The sequence below is a fragment of the Leuciscus leuciscus genome, assembly GCF_965113295.1.
Source record: "Leuciscus leuciscus genome assembly, chromosome: 24".
Taxonomy (NCBI): Eukaryota; Metazoa; Chordata; class Actinopteri; order Cypriniformes; family Leuciscidae; genus Leuciscus; species Leuciscus leuciscus.
The window spans coordinates 8286524-8300369 of NC_138723.1; the positions used below are offsets into that span (position 1 = coordinate 8286524).

The following is a 13846-nucleotide window of genomic DNA, read 5'->3' on the forward strand; positions in this document are numbered from 1 at the left end:
TGCCGGTAACATTTATTCAGGTCACACTGATTTCATGAGATTGGCAAATGCTTCAAATGTTAATTAAACTGATGCAGATCTCAGCAGTGTTGTGACCTCACTAATACAGATGTGCCTGTATATGTCTTAACAGAGTCACAGAACAACACTCTTAACAGAGATACATTCACAACACAAATCAAAATCAAATTCACAATCACAAAAATAGCTCAGAAAAACACCTCACAGTTACAGTACATGATTAAAAATCAAAGACTAAGATTTGAAGCTCGAACATTTGAAAGAAAATCTGTTCTAAAATAAGATTTCATGAATGTCAACAAAACAAAATAATTCATGCATGTATAGGTGAAATAATTATTTGTCACTAAGAGTATACCACAACAATCGAATTAGTACTACATGTTTACATAAAACACATCTTTATTTTATTGGAATAAAACACTTAGCTTAGTTTAATTATTTTTTATGTTTTCTTATTACAAGGCAAGAGCAAGTGCAAGCAACTTTTTGTATAATGACACTCATGCATTAGTCAGGATATGCAATGATTAATATTGAAATCAGCAGTTTTTTAATTTTTTAAAATTTGTTGTCATAGTTAATATTCATGGATAGTTGGATTTTAAGGTGTGAGTTTTGAGTTTTCTTACCATCATAACAAACTAATTTAACAGAGGTCAGAGAGGGAGTTAATTGAGGTTTAGGCTTTTCTCTGCATCTTCTTTTGAGATTTCCCCCCAGGGTATTTCTGCAGGCTCTGCATCGTACTCCTCTGCAAACTGCTCATTGAATTCTGCCATCACGTATTTCCAGTATGCTGAGGCCTCTATACTGGGGTCTGGATCGATTCGCCAGTCTGGATAGATTTTGCTGTATTCTTTATATGGATGCGACTGATCATTGGTGTCTTCGCACTGAAAGCGTGAGTTGCTGTACACTAGTGATGAGCAGATGTCAGTCACTAGTTTTTCAGAATCAGTAGATCTGTAGGTGCCGAGACCTTGTGGTCTGTGGATTGAGACAAAGTGTTCAGTGTGAGCGTCTCCTCCAGCCTCACATGGTGCCTGACAGAATGGACACTGTTTCCCACAGCCTTGCACTCGTTTGAACAGCACATCCTGTGGTTTGGTTTGAAGACTATGAATTTTCCTTTGAAAATCTCTTTCTTGGAAACTTGCTTTCAGTGATTTATCCATGTCCACTACAGAACATTGAAGGCATTCAGCAAATTTTTGGGGATTTGCGTTATTCAGTGTGCTGATTTTGTCCACTGCGTCCTTGGGAAAAACAAGCCTATTTACAAGTTTATTACAAATGTTCTCAATAAATCCCTTGATGTCATTTATCTCTGGGTCTCGCTCTGCCTCTTCAATGGCCTGTTTAATTTCACTGATGACTTCATTGACGAGGTTCTCCTTCAATGTGAACATTCTGTTCTCTGCTGAAAAGTGCTTTTGGATTTTGTCCACAATAAAGGCTTTAACAAACATTTCATATGACGAGATGAACTGCAAATATTTTTCAAATTCAGATTCATCGAGAAGATTTTTCAAGACTGAAATCTGAAATGTTGTCCTAGATCCAAAAATTGATGAGTTTTCACCAGTCACCATCTTGTCTGCCATTTTCATGCCCAAGTTCTCTGAAATATATCTTTCTAAAGCAGGTTTTAGGCAGTTTCTCGTGAATTCATCAGCTTTCTTCTGACACTGGTCTCGTTCACGGTAAAGGTCAATGAAGTCAGAGCGGTATGTTTGTTTGAAGTTCTCCAAGGCTGTTCGTGGGTTGTTTTCCTTGATGAATTGATTGTGAATCTCTTGAAATTCTCTGCTTGCAAAGCCGCATATGTGCAGTTTAAGGGACAGCTCAAAATCTTCCTGTAGCTTAAGATCTTCATGAGCCTTAAGTTTCTCATCAATCATGTTAAGAATTTCCCTGATGTATGTGTCATCATAATCATCATTACATTCCCCCTTTAATTTAACAAATTCCTGACAATCCCTGATAAGGTTGTCTGACATCTCTTGAACTATCTTGATATGATTTTTATACCACCAGTTGTTATACCACTTTGTTTGGTCTTTACAGGCAATAAAGTTTCCATGGCCATGACTGTTTAAATCTTCAACTTTGTCTAAGTTTTGAGCCATTGAACTTCCTCTAGATTGAAGATGTATCCTCAAACGATGAAAAACTCTTTTCCTGATATCTTGTTGTTCGAGCCCTGTGCATGCCAGTGTCCTGACAGTCTCCTGCCACATTTTTTCAAATGCTTCATCCAGCATGGAGTCTGACATGTCTGACTTGTTCTCTCGACAGTTTTTCAGCAAGTTCAGCACTTTTTCCTCCATTGTGTCCATGTATGTCTTTTGGATTCCTTCCACTTTGATCATTCCATTTCGACGTGAAACAGCTGCATCCAGTTTGATTGTGACAGAATTTGAAAGTTCCTTCTTCAAAGACGTGGCAGAGTTTATAAAGTCTTGTCGATAATTTTCCACTAGTTCAACATGACCTTCTCCTTGTTCATAGTATGATTCGATCTTGTCATTAATTTCATCTTCTCCTTTTGAAAGCTCAAATTCTGCTTTTTGTAGTAAACGATAACGAACATCTTCAACGGTGCACTTCTCAGAGTTTTCAAATTTTTCATGGTTTAAGATCTTGGTTTCAGCTTCTAACGCCCATGTGTGCATTTGCTTTCTCAGTGTCCAGTCCCATCTGTTGTACTCTGTGCACAGTTTCATGTATGCATCAGCCACCAGGCTGTTTCTGAAACTGAAGATGAATTTCTCAAATTTCACAGCAGTCCACAAGTCTTTGGTCCATTTAAGAAATTCATTGATGTTGTAGGACTCATAATCTCTGAAGATTTCCATTATATGCTTTTTGAGATCATATACAGACTCACTATAGCCAATACTCACTGGTGCCATTGGGGGCTTTCCATGCCACAATCCAGGGATGTAGTGGTCACCCGTCTTAGTGTCATAGTTCATCACATCTGTAAATTTGCTGAATTCCAGTTTGTTCTCCATTTTGGCTGCAGCTTGTGTCATTTCATCCAGTTGTTCCAACAGAAATTTACGGTCTCTCATGTTTGAATCATGAGCCGAGACATCAGCAACATTCTGGTGTACAAACAAACACTTGTGTTTCTTTCCCGTCTCCTTCATCCTGAGGAAGGCGTGAACAATGATCTGTAAAATGTCTTTCATCTCTGTTGAATTCTCCATGGCAATGTTGACAATTGTTACGTCACTCAGTCCAACAACAAGAGTTGCCAACTCATTGTCATGTTCATGGCTGTTGTCCAGTTGTGCGAGCTCAGGGGATTTCAGTCCTTCAGTGTCAATTATCACTATATAATCACAATTGAGTTCTGCTTGGCAATCATCTGCTACTTTAATAAGCTGCATAAAGGCTCCCCTGGTGCACCTTCCACTGCTTACTGCAAACTGAACTCCAAACATGGTGTTCAACAGCGTTGACTTTCCTGAACTCTGGACCCCCAAAACTGTGACAACCATAATCCTGTTTTTGGACTCCACCAGTGTGTTTAATTCAGAAAACACACTAGAAAGCCATTTCACAGGGATATTTGAAGAATCTCCATCCACTAGTTCAAGTGAAAATCCATCCAGTAGTAGTTCAGCACAGAGTCTAGGTAAGTGTTCCAGCTGTTTTCGGTGAAGTGCATCTTCTGGAAGCGAGACTGAAGCCTCGTAAAGCTGGCTCATCTCTCGAATGAAGTGCTCCACTCCTAAAGAACTGTTTGAAATCTTTTTATCAAGCTCAGCAATTTCTGCCTTGTTTCCACAAACATCTTGACATTTCTGTTTGTACAGTTCTCTGAGTTGAGGCAGTACTTCATGTGATCGATTCTCTAGAGCGTTTCTCAACCATTTTAAGTAGTAGGCCCTTTCTGGTGTTGATATTGCACTGATGAAGCAGCTCATAGTGGCAGACATGTTTTTGCTACCTTGCTCTTCTCTGAGTTTATCTTTCTGCATCTTAAGGTCCTCTTTGTACTTCTCAATATCCTTATCCCCTACTTTCTTTAGTCGGCATTCCTCCTTCTCTAACTTGGCCAGTTTCATCAAGATCTCTCCTTGCAAGGGCAGCTCCTCCTTCTTGAACTGCACTATATCCTCTATTTTTGATGTGATTTCATCTGCACTTTTTTTTGCACGCTGACATTCTTCACCATCCTCGTCTACAAAGATTCCCAGATTTCGTGCAATCTCAGCTAAACGAACAACTGAGGTTTTGTGATTGTTGTTATTAATTGCATCTTGTAACTTGCTCTGAATTTTATCAACAAAGTCTGCATCATTCTGCTTGGCTTTATAGATGAAATTGCTTTTCTTCAGCTTGAGCTTGTTGACTGTTGCTTTTATGCTTTTGCTGTTGGAGTCCCCCACAAAAAATAGCTGAGGCGTAGGTTTCTGACTGGGCACTGAAATGAACTGAGTATCTAAAAGTTGTGATTCAAAGAACACAAACACAGCAGTTGAAGCCTCACAAAGAAAAGAGTACTGTGTTTCAAAGTCCTGGATGTCACCTCTCAGGTTTGCAATCGCTATTGGCTCAGGAAAGACATCAATGTTCTTGTTTCCACAAGGAAGATACCAGGCCATCTCAACCAAGCCATTTGATATTTTCTTGTTGATGTTTCCACAACCCATGTTGAAGTGCACAAAGGTATCAGTGTATTGCTGTGAATTGCTGAGCAGTTTATTCAGAATTTCTGATTTGGAAATGTTGCACCTGCCAAGTCTCACAAAAGACACTAACGGTAGGTCTGAGAGAACAATCCTTTCTTCCACAAATCCACTTGGATCTGACAGGGAGTGTGGTCTGTATTTTTTCACAATATCTCTCATTGCCCAAAGCATAAGCGTGATCTGATTGTCATCACTGTTTGGAAGCAGCAGAGGAACCGCAAACTGACACATGGACATTTTCATGATCATTTCCTGTTGAAGAAAACTGTCAGAACAAAGAAACACAGCAGTCAAAACGTCTAAAGGGTTTACTGACTGAGGACAGTCTGATTCAGCACTATCCTGATCATCATCCGACTCTGAATCTTCTGCCTCATCTGAAGAGGAACACTTAACACTCCTCGCTGTCGTTTGTAGCAACATCAGTCTCTTCAAGAACAGCCATGGCAGATCTGAAAGGGACTGGACAGACACATCTGTCACACTGTTCTTGTTGATCTGCAGCACTGTGTGGAGAGTGAGTTTCTTGCCATAATACTCTGCCAAACCCAAATTTTCCAGGAGTTTCTTCATGATGTTCGCTGTAAATTAGAAGAAAATGAGTTACATTTTAAAATATCTTCTTTTGTGCTCAACAGAAGAAAGAAACTCATACAGGTTTTGAACAACCTGAGGGTGAGTCAGTGAGTCAAAATGTTCAGCCCTTAGTTGGACTACAGACAAATCACCAAATAATACTAACCGAGAGCAGGCAGCACATAATAAGAGGTATAGACACAGGATATATGGGAATATGGGATAGCCAGCATGGTCAAAATAGATAACAGTTTAGGTACAGTTTTTGCTCATAAAGCAGTATCAATATTTTCTGCCCTAATTTTGAAATGTCTGAAACACTCTGTATTAGTTCCGAGTGTTATTTAAGACAGACACTGTTACAACTGGTTAACCCACCCCTGGTAGACTTCAAGAAAATAAAAATAAAATACAAACATAGAATGTAGACCCAAAAAGAATAATAATAAAAAATAAAAATAAAAATTACATAGATGTTAAAAAAGTTGACACAATATCAAAAGCAGCATGCAATAAATTCACAGTCTTAACATTGGATCTATGCATACGAGAAGTTGAGAGTTCCATCGATATAATGTCCAGCAAAGACACTGTCCATGTTCGTCTGTCCATTGTGTGAGGAGGATTCCAGCGGTTAACTAAAAATGTTTTGTAAATAACAGTAAATATCTTTGTTGAATGGATAAGCTAAGGTCCCTAAAATCATTTTTTTTAAATGGTGTGGGGTCAAAGAAATATCAGTGTCCAACAGATATGATAAGTCCTGTGAGAGCTGGGCCCAAAAAGGTGAGAGAGAGGGACACTCCCAAAAGAAGTGCAAGTACGTGCCTAGAGATCCTTGAGAACACAGATTACACTTGGGAGAGGAGGATAGATTCATATAGAAACGTTTCATAGGAGTCAAGCAAACCCTTTGTAGTAATTTCCAGTAATTTTCATTTGATGATTGGGGTTCTTCGAAGACAGCTTAAACATCCTCCATACCTGATCCAAAAATAAATGGACTGCATTTATATAGCGCTTTCAACAGACCCATGGCCACCAAAGCGCTCACTCATTCATACACCGACGGCGGTGTCAGCCATGCAAGGCGCCATCCAGCTCATCGGGAGCAGCTGGGGTTAGGTGTCTTATAAATAAGTAAATGAATAAAACATGCACATCTTCATTAAGATCTTTGGCCCAAACAGTTGTAACAGATAAGGGTTTGAATGAATGCTCAAGAAGATACCGATAAATAACCGAAACAGAAGAGGGAGATCTCTCAGGAGGAATGATTACTTTTGCAGTGGGTGAATAGGTAAATGGGAGTCCCAAGGCACCCCTTATGCCCGAAGGGCCGATCTTATTCGCAAATACATATAAAAAGATACCTTGTAAATTACAGACTGAGCATTGTTAAATTCATTGCTAGGGAGGTCGTGTCTGGAGTGCCAGGGCGATACCTGAGGGACAGACCAAGAGGGCTGCATCTGGGGGGGCTGGGTGGTAACCTAACCCTAACCCATGCGGAGAGAGGCCATATCCTTAACTTCAAGACCCACAAGACTGTGTTTGAAGTATTATCGTCAGCCTTGTCCTAGTTTTGTTTAGTAAAGTTTTAGTCAACTAAATGTCTGAGCATTTTAGTCTAGTTTTAGTTAATGAAAACTAAGCCACATTTTAATCATGTTGCATAATGGTTAAATTGATAATCCTGATTATTTTGTTCAAAATGATAATAAATTATAATGAATAGAAATTTATTTTTACATTTCATTAGAATTATTACGGTTTCACCTATAAGCAGAAAAATCAAGAGAATGTCAGCCCATATGAATGGAAATGCATACCTTCTTTGCATACCATCTAACCACCATCTCATCTAATTTCCTGATTTATTATAGCTTTATTATATCAGTGGTTTTCAATTCTGGTCCACCTGGGGACCCACCGCTCTGCATGTTTTGTATGTCTCTAATAACTGACACAGTCAGTGCAGTTTATGGAGCTGTAATGATGATCTGAATCAGGTGTGTTAAATACGGGTGACATACAACATGTGCAGAGCGGTGGGTCCCCAGGAGGACCAGAATTGAAATCCACTGATCTATACAAAGATTGTAGAACAACAAAAACAAATTAAACTAATAGTACTAATAGACAGAAAGATAGTACTAGTACTTACTCTGCACAGGGAATGCTTCTCTGAGGTCTGGAGGTGGCTGCACTTTTTCCTTTGATTTTCTATGTAATATACGTTTAAACAAGAACATGTTGTAATCACACAGGTAGATGCTGCAACTTGGTGGTGGTTGAGGAGATTCCCCCTCCTGTAAAGCGCTTTGAGTACACAGAAAATGTAAAGAATTATTATTATTATTATAATTATAATTTTGTCTTTTAGAATAAAAGACAAATCTAGACTTTCATTACAGACAATTATCAAAGTATAAGAACATATGAAGCATAATGTAACAACTGCACATAATGTAAGAAGTATTACATTATTATTGTAATAAAATGTCCATATTGTAATAATCTTCTCAAAACGTAATAAAATCTTGAGCTCATAATGTAATCATTTTTACATTATGAGAAATGTATTATATTGTAAACTCACCAGAAACATTTCATAGTTTCATAATTGTATTAGTACTCCCTTTAACCAGTGTGGATTGGAGAGATCCTTAAGTGTGGTACGAGGAAAAATACTATTCTTGACAAGTGTTATGGTAATATCAAGGACGCTTATGTAGCCAAGGACTGTGGAACTCAATTCGGGGAATGACTAACATGACCCCAAGGAAATCAATGTTCGTCTGCAATGAATTCGATAGGGCAAATAACTGAACAATTTTTATATGAGATTTGAGACTGATACTTTTAACAAATGCTGTGAAATATTAAGCAAAGTAATTTATAATAGTTGTGACAACTGTTCTTTCAAAGACATTTGCTGAGGAACTCACACCAGCCTGGCATAGCCTTTTTCAGCTTTCTGTTGATTTGCATATAGTACCAGAGCTTTGGAAAAAATCTGATGTTGCAGTGAGCAGCACGGGATCCCCACAAGGATGTGTTAGTTCGCCATTTCTATTTACTTTTTACACAAATGACTGTATTAGTAATCAACCAAATCAAATGTATTTAAATTTCCGGATGATACAATAATTATGAACCTGTTAACAAAGGATTCCAGCATTGATGAGTACAAAGCAGCTGTGGAAAGGCTTGTCGGCTGATGTGATGTCCATCACCTCCTGATCAATGTCAAGAAAACTGAAGAAGTTATTATAGATCCCAGATCAGTGGGCGATAGGAGCTCTGTTGTGATACATGTACAGGATATTAAACAGGAGGCTTCCTACAAGAGTCCACATCGACAGTGAGCTCAAATGGCACACACACGTCAAGTTTTTATTTTATTTTTAGTCCATCAGCGACAACATTTTTTAAGAAGATTAAGATTATATGGAGTCAGTAGCAATATTATGCAATTTTTTTACAGAGCCACGATAGAGTCTGTCTTACACTACGGAATCTTCATTTGGTTTGGGGACCTAACGGTGAAAATGAAAGCTCAAATCAGTAGCTTAGTCAGGTTAGCAGGGAAAATTACGGGAATACAGACACTCAATTCCTTACAAGATCATTTTGAGATGTCTATGATACAGCATGCCAATAAGATTTTATCGGACACGTGTTGTGTTCAGAGTATGTGTGATGAACTCTGGTAGGAGATACTGTACAGGGTCCCACTATGCAAGCATAATCACTACAAACATTCGTTTGTTCTATTGTCGACAAAACTGGGCTGGGTTTTCCGATAACGTTATCTCTTAGCGCGCTACGAAGACTCTTAAGGTATAACTTAACTAAAGGTATACCATTTCTAGGCGTGTTCCCCGAACCATACCTTAGAAAGCTGCTTAAGATATCCCTTCTTACGTGCGACGTTACCCGGTGCTGTCCGTGGCGATGGTGCTGAATCTGTTGATATCGATGACTCGAGAATCAATTATTCTCTTGTCCAGGCGCTTTTTCACTGTTATATGCTAGAAAGTGGTGTTCTTTATAAAAGAAGCACTTCAGAAATATTGAAATTACATCTATTAGGACTATTGGATATTATAAAAAATAATCCAAACTATAATAGCCTATAATAGCATATAGCCTACATAGCCTATTTTAAAATTGTAAAATTGCTGCCACAATAACCATTTCAAAAATTTTATGTGCTTTCATCTCTTTCCCATTTTTGTTCGCTGAGGTGGAGCTGCGATGAAATATTGTTCTTGGAAATACTTTCCAGCATTTCAGTAATAAAAGTTTACATCTTATGTACGGTGCTCGGCAGTGATCAAAAAGGATTTAAACAGTGAATTTTGAATCTCTTCTTGTAAACTCAGAGATCTGGATTCAGACGGCAATTAAATTAGCACACGACATGATTGTCAACAGTAGGTACTAATTTGGCCAGGGATTTTTACACGGGTTGGGTGAGAAAAAACACTGATATTATGGATTCGGACGGCACTAAAATCACCGACTTACCCCTGTAACTGTTTAAAATACAGGACGAGCCCATGAGAAACAATATTAGCGTCCGAACAGAACTTAACTGACAGTAGCCTATGCTTTCACTGGCCTTTAAAAGCGCTCTTTTATTAAATTAATAATATAATATATAATAATAATATAATTAAAATTCTAACAACAATCAGTGTGATTGACAATTTTATTTTTTGCATGAAAACACTTGAATTAGCCTAAATGAACTGTCTGTGTGTATTAAAACTTCAGAATTATATTCATATAGACCTGCAACAGTGATAAGGTAAAGCTAAGAGTGGTCCAGACCAACCTTACGAAAGTGTGACTTACAGAAGATATACTTAGCGTACGAACGTGTCGGGAATCGTGCCATTACGTTAAGAGAGAGGTTAAGGAATAGGTTAAGAACTACTTAGCGATAAGAAAGTTTTGGGGAACCGGGCCCTGGTTGATATCGATGACTCGAGAATCAATTATTCTCTCGTGCAGGGGCTGCTTCACTGCATTATGTGAGAAAGCGGTGTTCTTTATAAAAGAAGCACTTCAGAAATAGTTGAAATTGCATTTATTAGGACTTATTGGATATTATAAAAAATAATCCAAACTATAATAGCCTATAATAGCCAAGCCTACATATTTTAAAATTGTATCATATATTGCTGCCATAATAACCATTTCAAATTTTTTATGTGCTTTCTTCTCTTTCCCATTTGTGTTCGCTGAGGTGGAGCTGCGATGAAATATTGTTCTTGGAAATACTTTCCAGCATTTCAGTAATAAAAGTGTACATCTTACGTACGGTGCTCGGCTGTGATCAAAAAGGATTTAAACAGTGGATTTTGAATCTCTTCTTGTAAACTCAGAGATGTGGATTCAGACGGCAATTAAATGACCAAACGACCTGTTTGTCAAAAAACAGTAGGTACTAATTTGGCCAGGGATTTTTATGCGGGTTGGGTGAGAAAAAAACATTGATATTATGGATTCGGACGGCACTAAATTACCCCTGTAAATGTTTAAAATACCGCACGAGCCCATGAGAAACAATATTAGCGTCCGAATAGGACTTAACTGACAGTAGCCTATGCTTTCACTGGCCTTTAAAAGCGCTTTTTAATTAAATGAATAATATTGTATAATAATATAATTAAAAATCTAACAACAATCAGTGTAATGACAGTTTGATTCTTTGCATAAAAACACTTGAATTAGCCTAATTGAACACTGTCTGTGTGTATTAAAACTTAAGAATTATATTCGTATAGCCCTGCAACAGTGATAAGGTAAAGCTAAGAGTGGTCCAGACCAACCTTTCCAAACGTATGACTTACAGAAGGTATACTTAATTAAGAACGTTTCGGGAAACGCGTATTAACAATAAGGTAGGCTACAGCTTAAGGTGTAACTTAAGAACGACGTACACTGTAAAAAATTTCTAGCCTTTCCATGGCCCAAGTGCAATTCTTGTTGCAATAGTCTGTTAACAATGGCTCACTGAGAAATAATGAGAAATAATACGTCAGACTAATTGAAAAATTTAGATGTAACCAGTCACTAGAAAATTTTGACTTGGGGATGTAATTTTTTTTTACAGTGTAGCGTTAAGGAGGTTTCGGGAAACCCAGCCCTGATTAATAAGCAACTCCAGTAAGGTGGTGATATAACATGTACTGTTGGCGGATTAGAGGTAATATAAATACAGGAGTTGCATGCTTTTTAGGTGATTTATGAACTAATAGTGTTTATGTTTTTATTTTCTTTATTTAATAATATTATTTTTATTTAGTTTAGGGAAGAATGCTTAATGTGGAGTGAATATTAATGTTTGAATGATGGATGTTTTTGGTGGGTTGATGTTGCAGCAGTTCTCTCATCTAAGACAAATTTCTCCAACAGGAGAACATAAAAAAGTACCTTGACCTATCTTGACTTCTACTTCTACTTCTTACATACTGTATACATTTTTTTAAATGAAGCGTAGCAGGCACGTGCAGAGGGGGGGGGTGGGGGGGGGGGGCGTTGGGTGCTCGAGCACCTGCCCTTTTGCCCCTTGGTGCCCAAAGTGCCCTTTTGTCAAAGCAAAATTTCCTCTCCTTTTTTTGTAATTAAAGGCCCTTTTGTGGATGCCTGCCCAATCTAACTATTAGTAAAATTAACAAATAATAATTTAGCCGTAAATAAAATGACCCACATGATGACCTTTCACCTGACGAACTCAACCGGGACGATTCCTCACGCTGCACGCGCATTTTTTTATTTCGCGCGGCTACGCGCACTACCAGAGGATATCTTCAACTCTGCGGCTGCTGGTAAGTGGTGTTTCATTCTCAGCGAAGTGCTTTTGATGTTTGTTTGTTTGTTTACTTATTATTATTATTATTTTACTAGAACGACGTGAAGAGAGCATGCATAAATGTTGTTTATATTGCTGTGTGTAACTGTTTGGCTGTAGTGTAGAAGTAACGTTAGCTTGCTGTTTAGGGAGAAAAGTTTCACGGGCGTCGAGGGGTCTGGTCTTTTTATGTTATTTATACTTTAAACTATTATTATTATTATTACAATATTTATTTAAAAAACGTAGAGTGCCTTAAAAATGATCACAACACTGGTAAGGCTTACCAGTATCTTATGTTTTGTTGTGTGCAGCAGCCTCTGTGAACATCTCCCCTAACAGCCTGGGCAGAGTCTGCAGCTTTACAGCAGGTCAGTGAGCTAGTGAGCCAGCTCTAAACACTGTCAGCAATCTTTACATCTTGTCATGGTCACATAAAAATAGTTTAATCAGCTAATATATCCCCTATATGTTTTTTTTTAATGTCTACAGTCTCAGATCAACTCCAGCAGTATCATCATCATCAGCAGCAGTAACAACAACAACAGCAAAGGCAGCAAACTCACTTAAGGACTTTAGTAAGCATTTACCAGAACAGGTACCACATTAATGTTAAAAATATTGTAAAGTATTAATTGCTGTATTTTTTTCTGTTTGCTTTGTTTTTATTTCCATTGTATAAATATAACTTGTATTTTTGTAAATCAGTTTATGCCATGAAAGTAGCCACGGATGCTGACATGGCATTAAATAAAACTGTACTGTACTGAACGAAACATGGGCCACGTTGATTTTGTCCTACACAGTTTACAGCTGTTCTTTATTATTCTGTATAACAGAGAAGAAAAAGCCATCAGGTTGGGACAATTTAAGATACTTCAGTTTCTAATCCCAGAGTTATTAATAGGTGCACATACTTCTTTTCTTTTTTCTTTTTTTTACTTTTAAACGTAAAATTTGTCTTTTCTGTTCTGTTTCTTTTTCAAAACTGCATCAATGCATTTGCTGCCGTATCGATACAGAATCATCCATATTGATATATTGCTGTATTGATATTTTGAGCACAGCCCTATTTAAAGCCTTGTTCCACGTGCCCCCTTTTATACTTTGAGCACCTGCCCCTCCAGAGGTCTCTGCACGGCCCTGAAGCGTAGCGTCAGTTCTGGCATGTCACGTTAGTCAACTCGCACCAGCTGACTTTCAGCTGATCCACGTCTACCTATAGGAATACGACACCTATCATAAGCTCCTCAGTATTATCAGTACTATGACGCTATCGCGTTTATTTAAGGAGCCAACTAAAAGGCGAAATTCGGCAGGCAAACCGCATCATCTCACAAGGAATCGTGCAATCGGGAATTTAGCGAGAGGATTTCGTTCCCCACAAGGATTTCACCTCAGATTAATACACGTTTGTGAACTTGAACACGAGATTCGCCGCACTTGTTCTAGGCTTCTCTGGTTACATTGGGAAAATGCTCGTTCTTGATTCTATCCGATTATTGCAACATGAAGTGTTAAAGTAGCACATGCTTGTGGCTAAAGCTAATCTATATTATCAGTAACATACTTTCACCGTTCACCACAGAGATCTGTTATTCAACACTAACAACATCGTAGTTTGATGGTCCTGTGAAGGAGTGTGGAATCATGGGAGTCGTCATCTTCACCT

The 13846-nt window shown here is 38.1% G+C and overlaps 2 protein-coding genes and 1 long non-coding RNA gene across 4 annotated transcripts in view; 1 reads left to right on the forward strand and 2 right to left on the reverse strand.

Annotated features, from left to right (window-relative positions):
• LOC309489858 (up-regulator of cell proliferation-like) overlaps positions 1–13846 on the reverse strand; it is a 257487-nt gene that overhangs the window by 201117 nt on the left and 42524 nt on the right. The window lies entirely within an intron of this gene.
• The window catches only part of LOC309489859 (up-regulator of cell proliferation-like), a 49946-nt gene that overhangs the window by 35021 nt on the left and 1079 nt on the right, over positions 1–13846 (reverse strand). The window contains exons 1-2 of one of the 2 annotated variants that reach the window (XM_082158775.1): positions 7474–7628; positions 1–5311 (exon numbers count right to left, since the gene is read on the reverse strand). In XM_082158775.1, the coding sequence (XP_082014901.1) occupies positions 693–5311; positions 7474–7561 (4707 nt within the window). In that variant the 5' untranslated portion in view covers positions 7562–7628 and the 3' untranslated portion in view covers positions 1–692. Of the gene's footprint in view, positions 5312–7473; positions 7629–13846 lie in introns of those variants that run through there. The other variant, XM_082158776.1, reaches the window with a different exon arrangement.
• Positions 11859–13846, forward strand: part of LOC309489063 — a 2411-nt gene continuing 423 nt past the window's right edge. The window contains exons 1-3 of the long non-coding RNA XR_014202332.1: positions 11859–12151; positions 12489–12545; positions 12667–13846. The exon at positions 12667–13846 is cut by the window's right edge and continues 423 nt beyond it. This is a non-coding gene — a long non-coding RNA (uncharacterized lncRNA). The remainder of the gene's footprint in view (positions 12152–12488; positions 12546–12666) is intronic.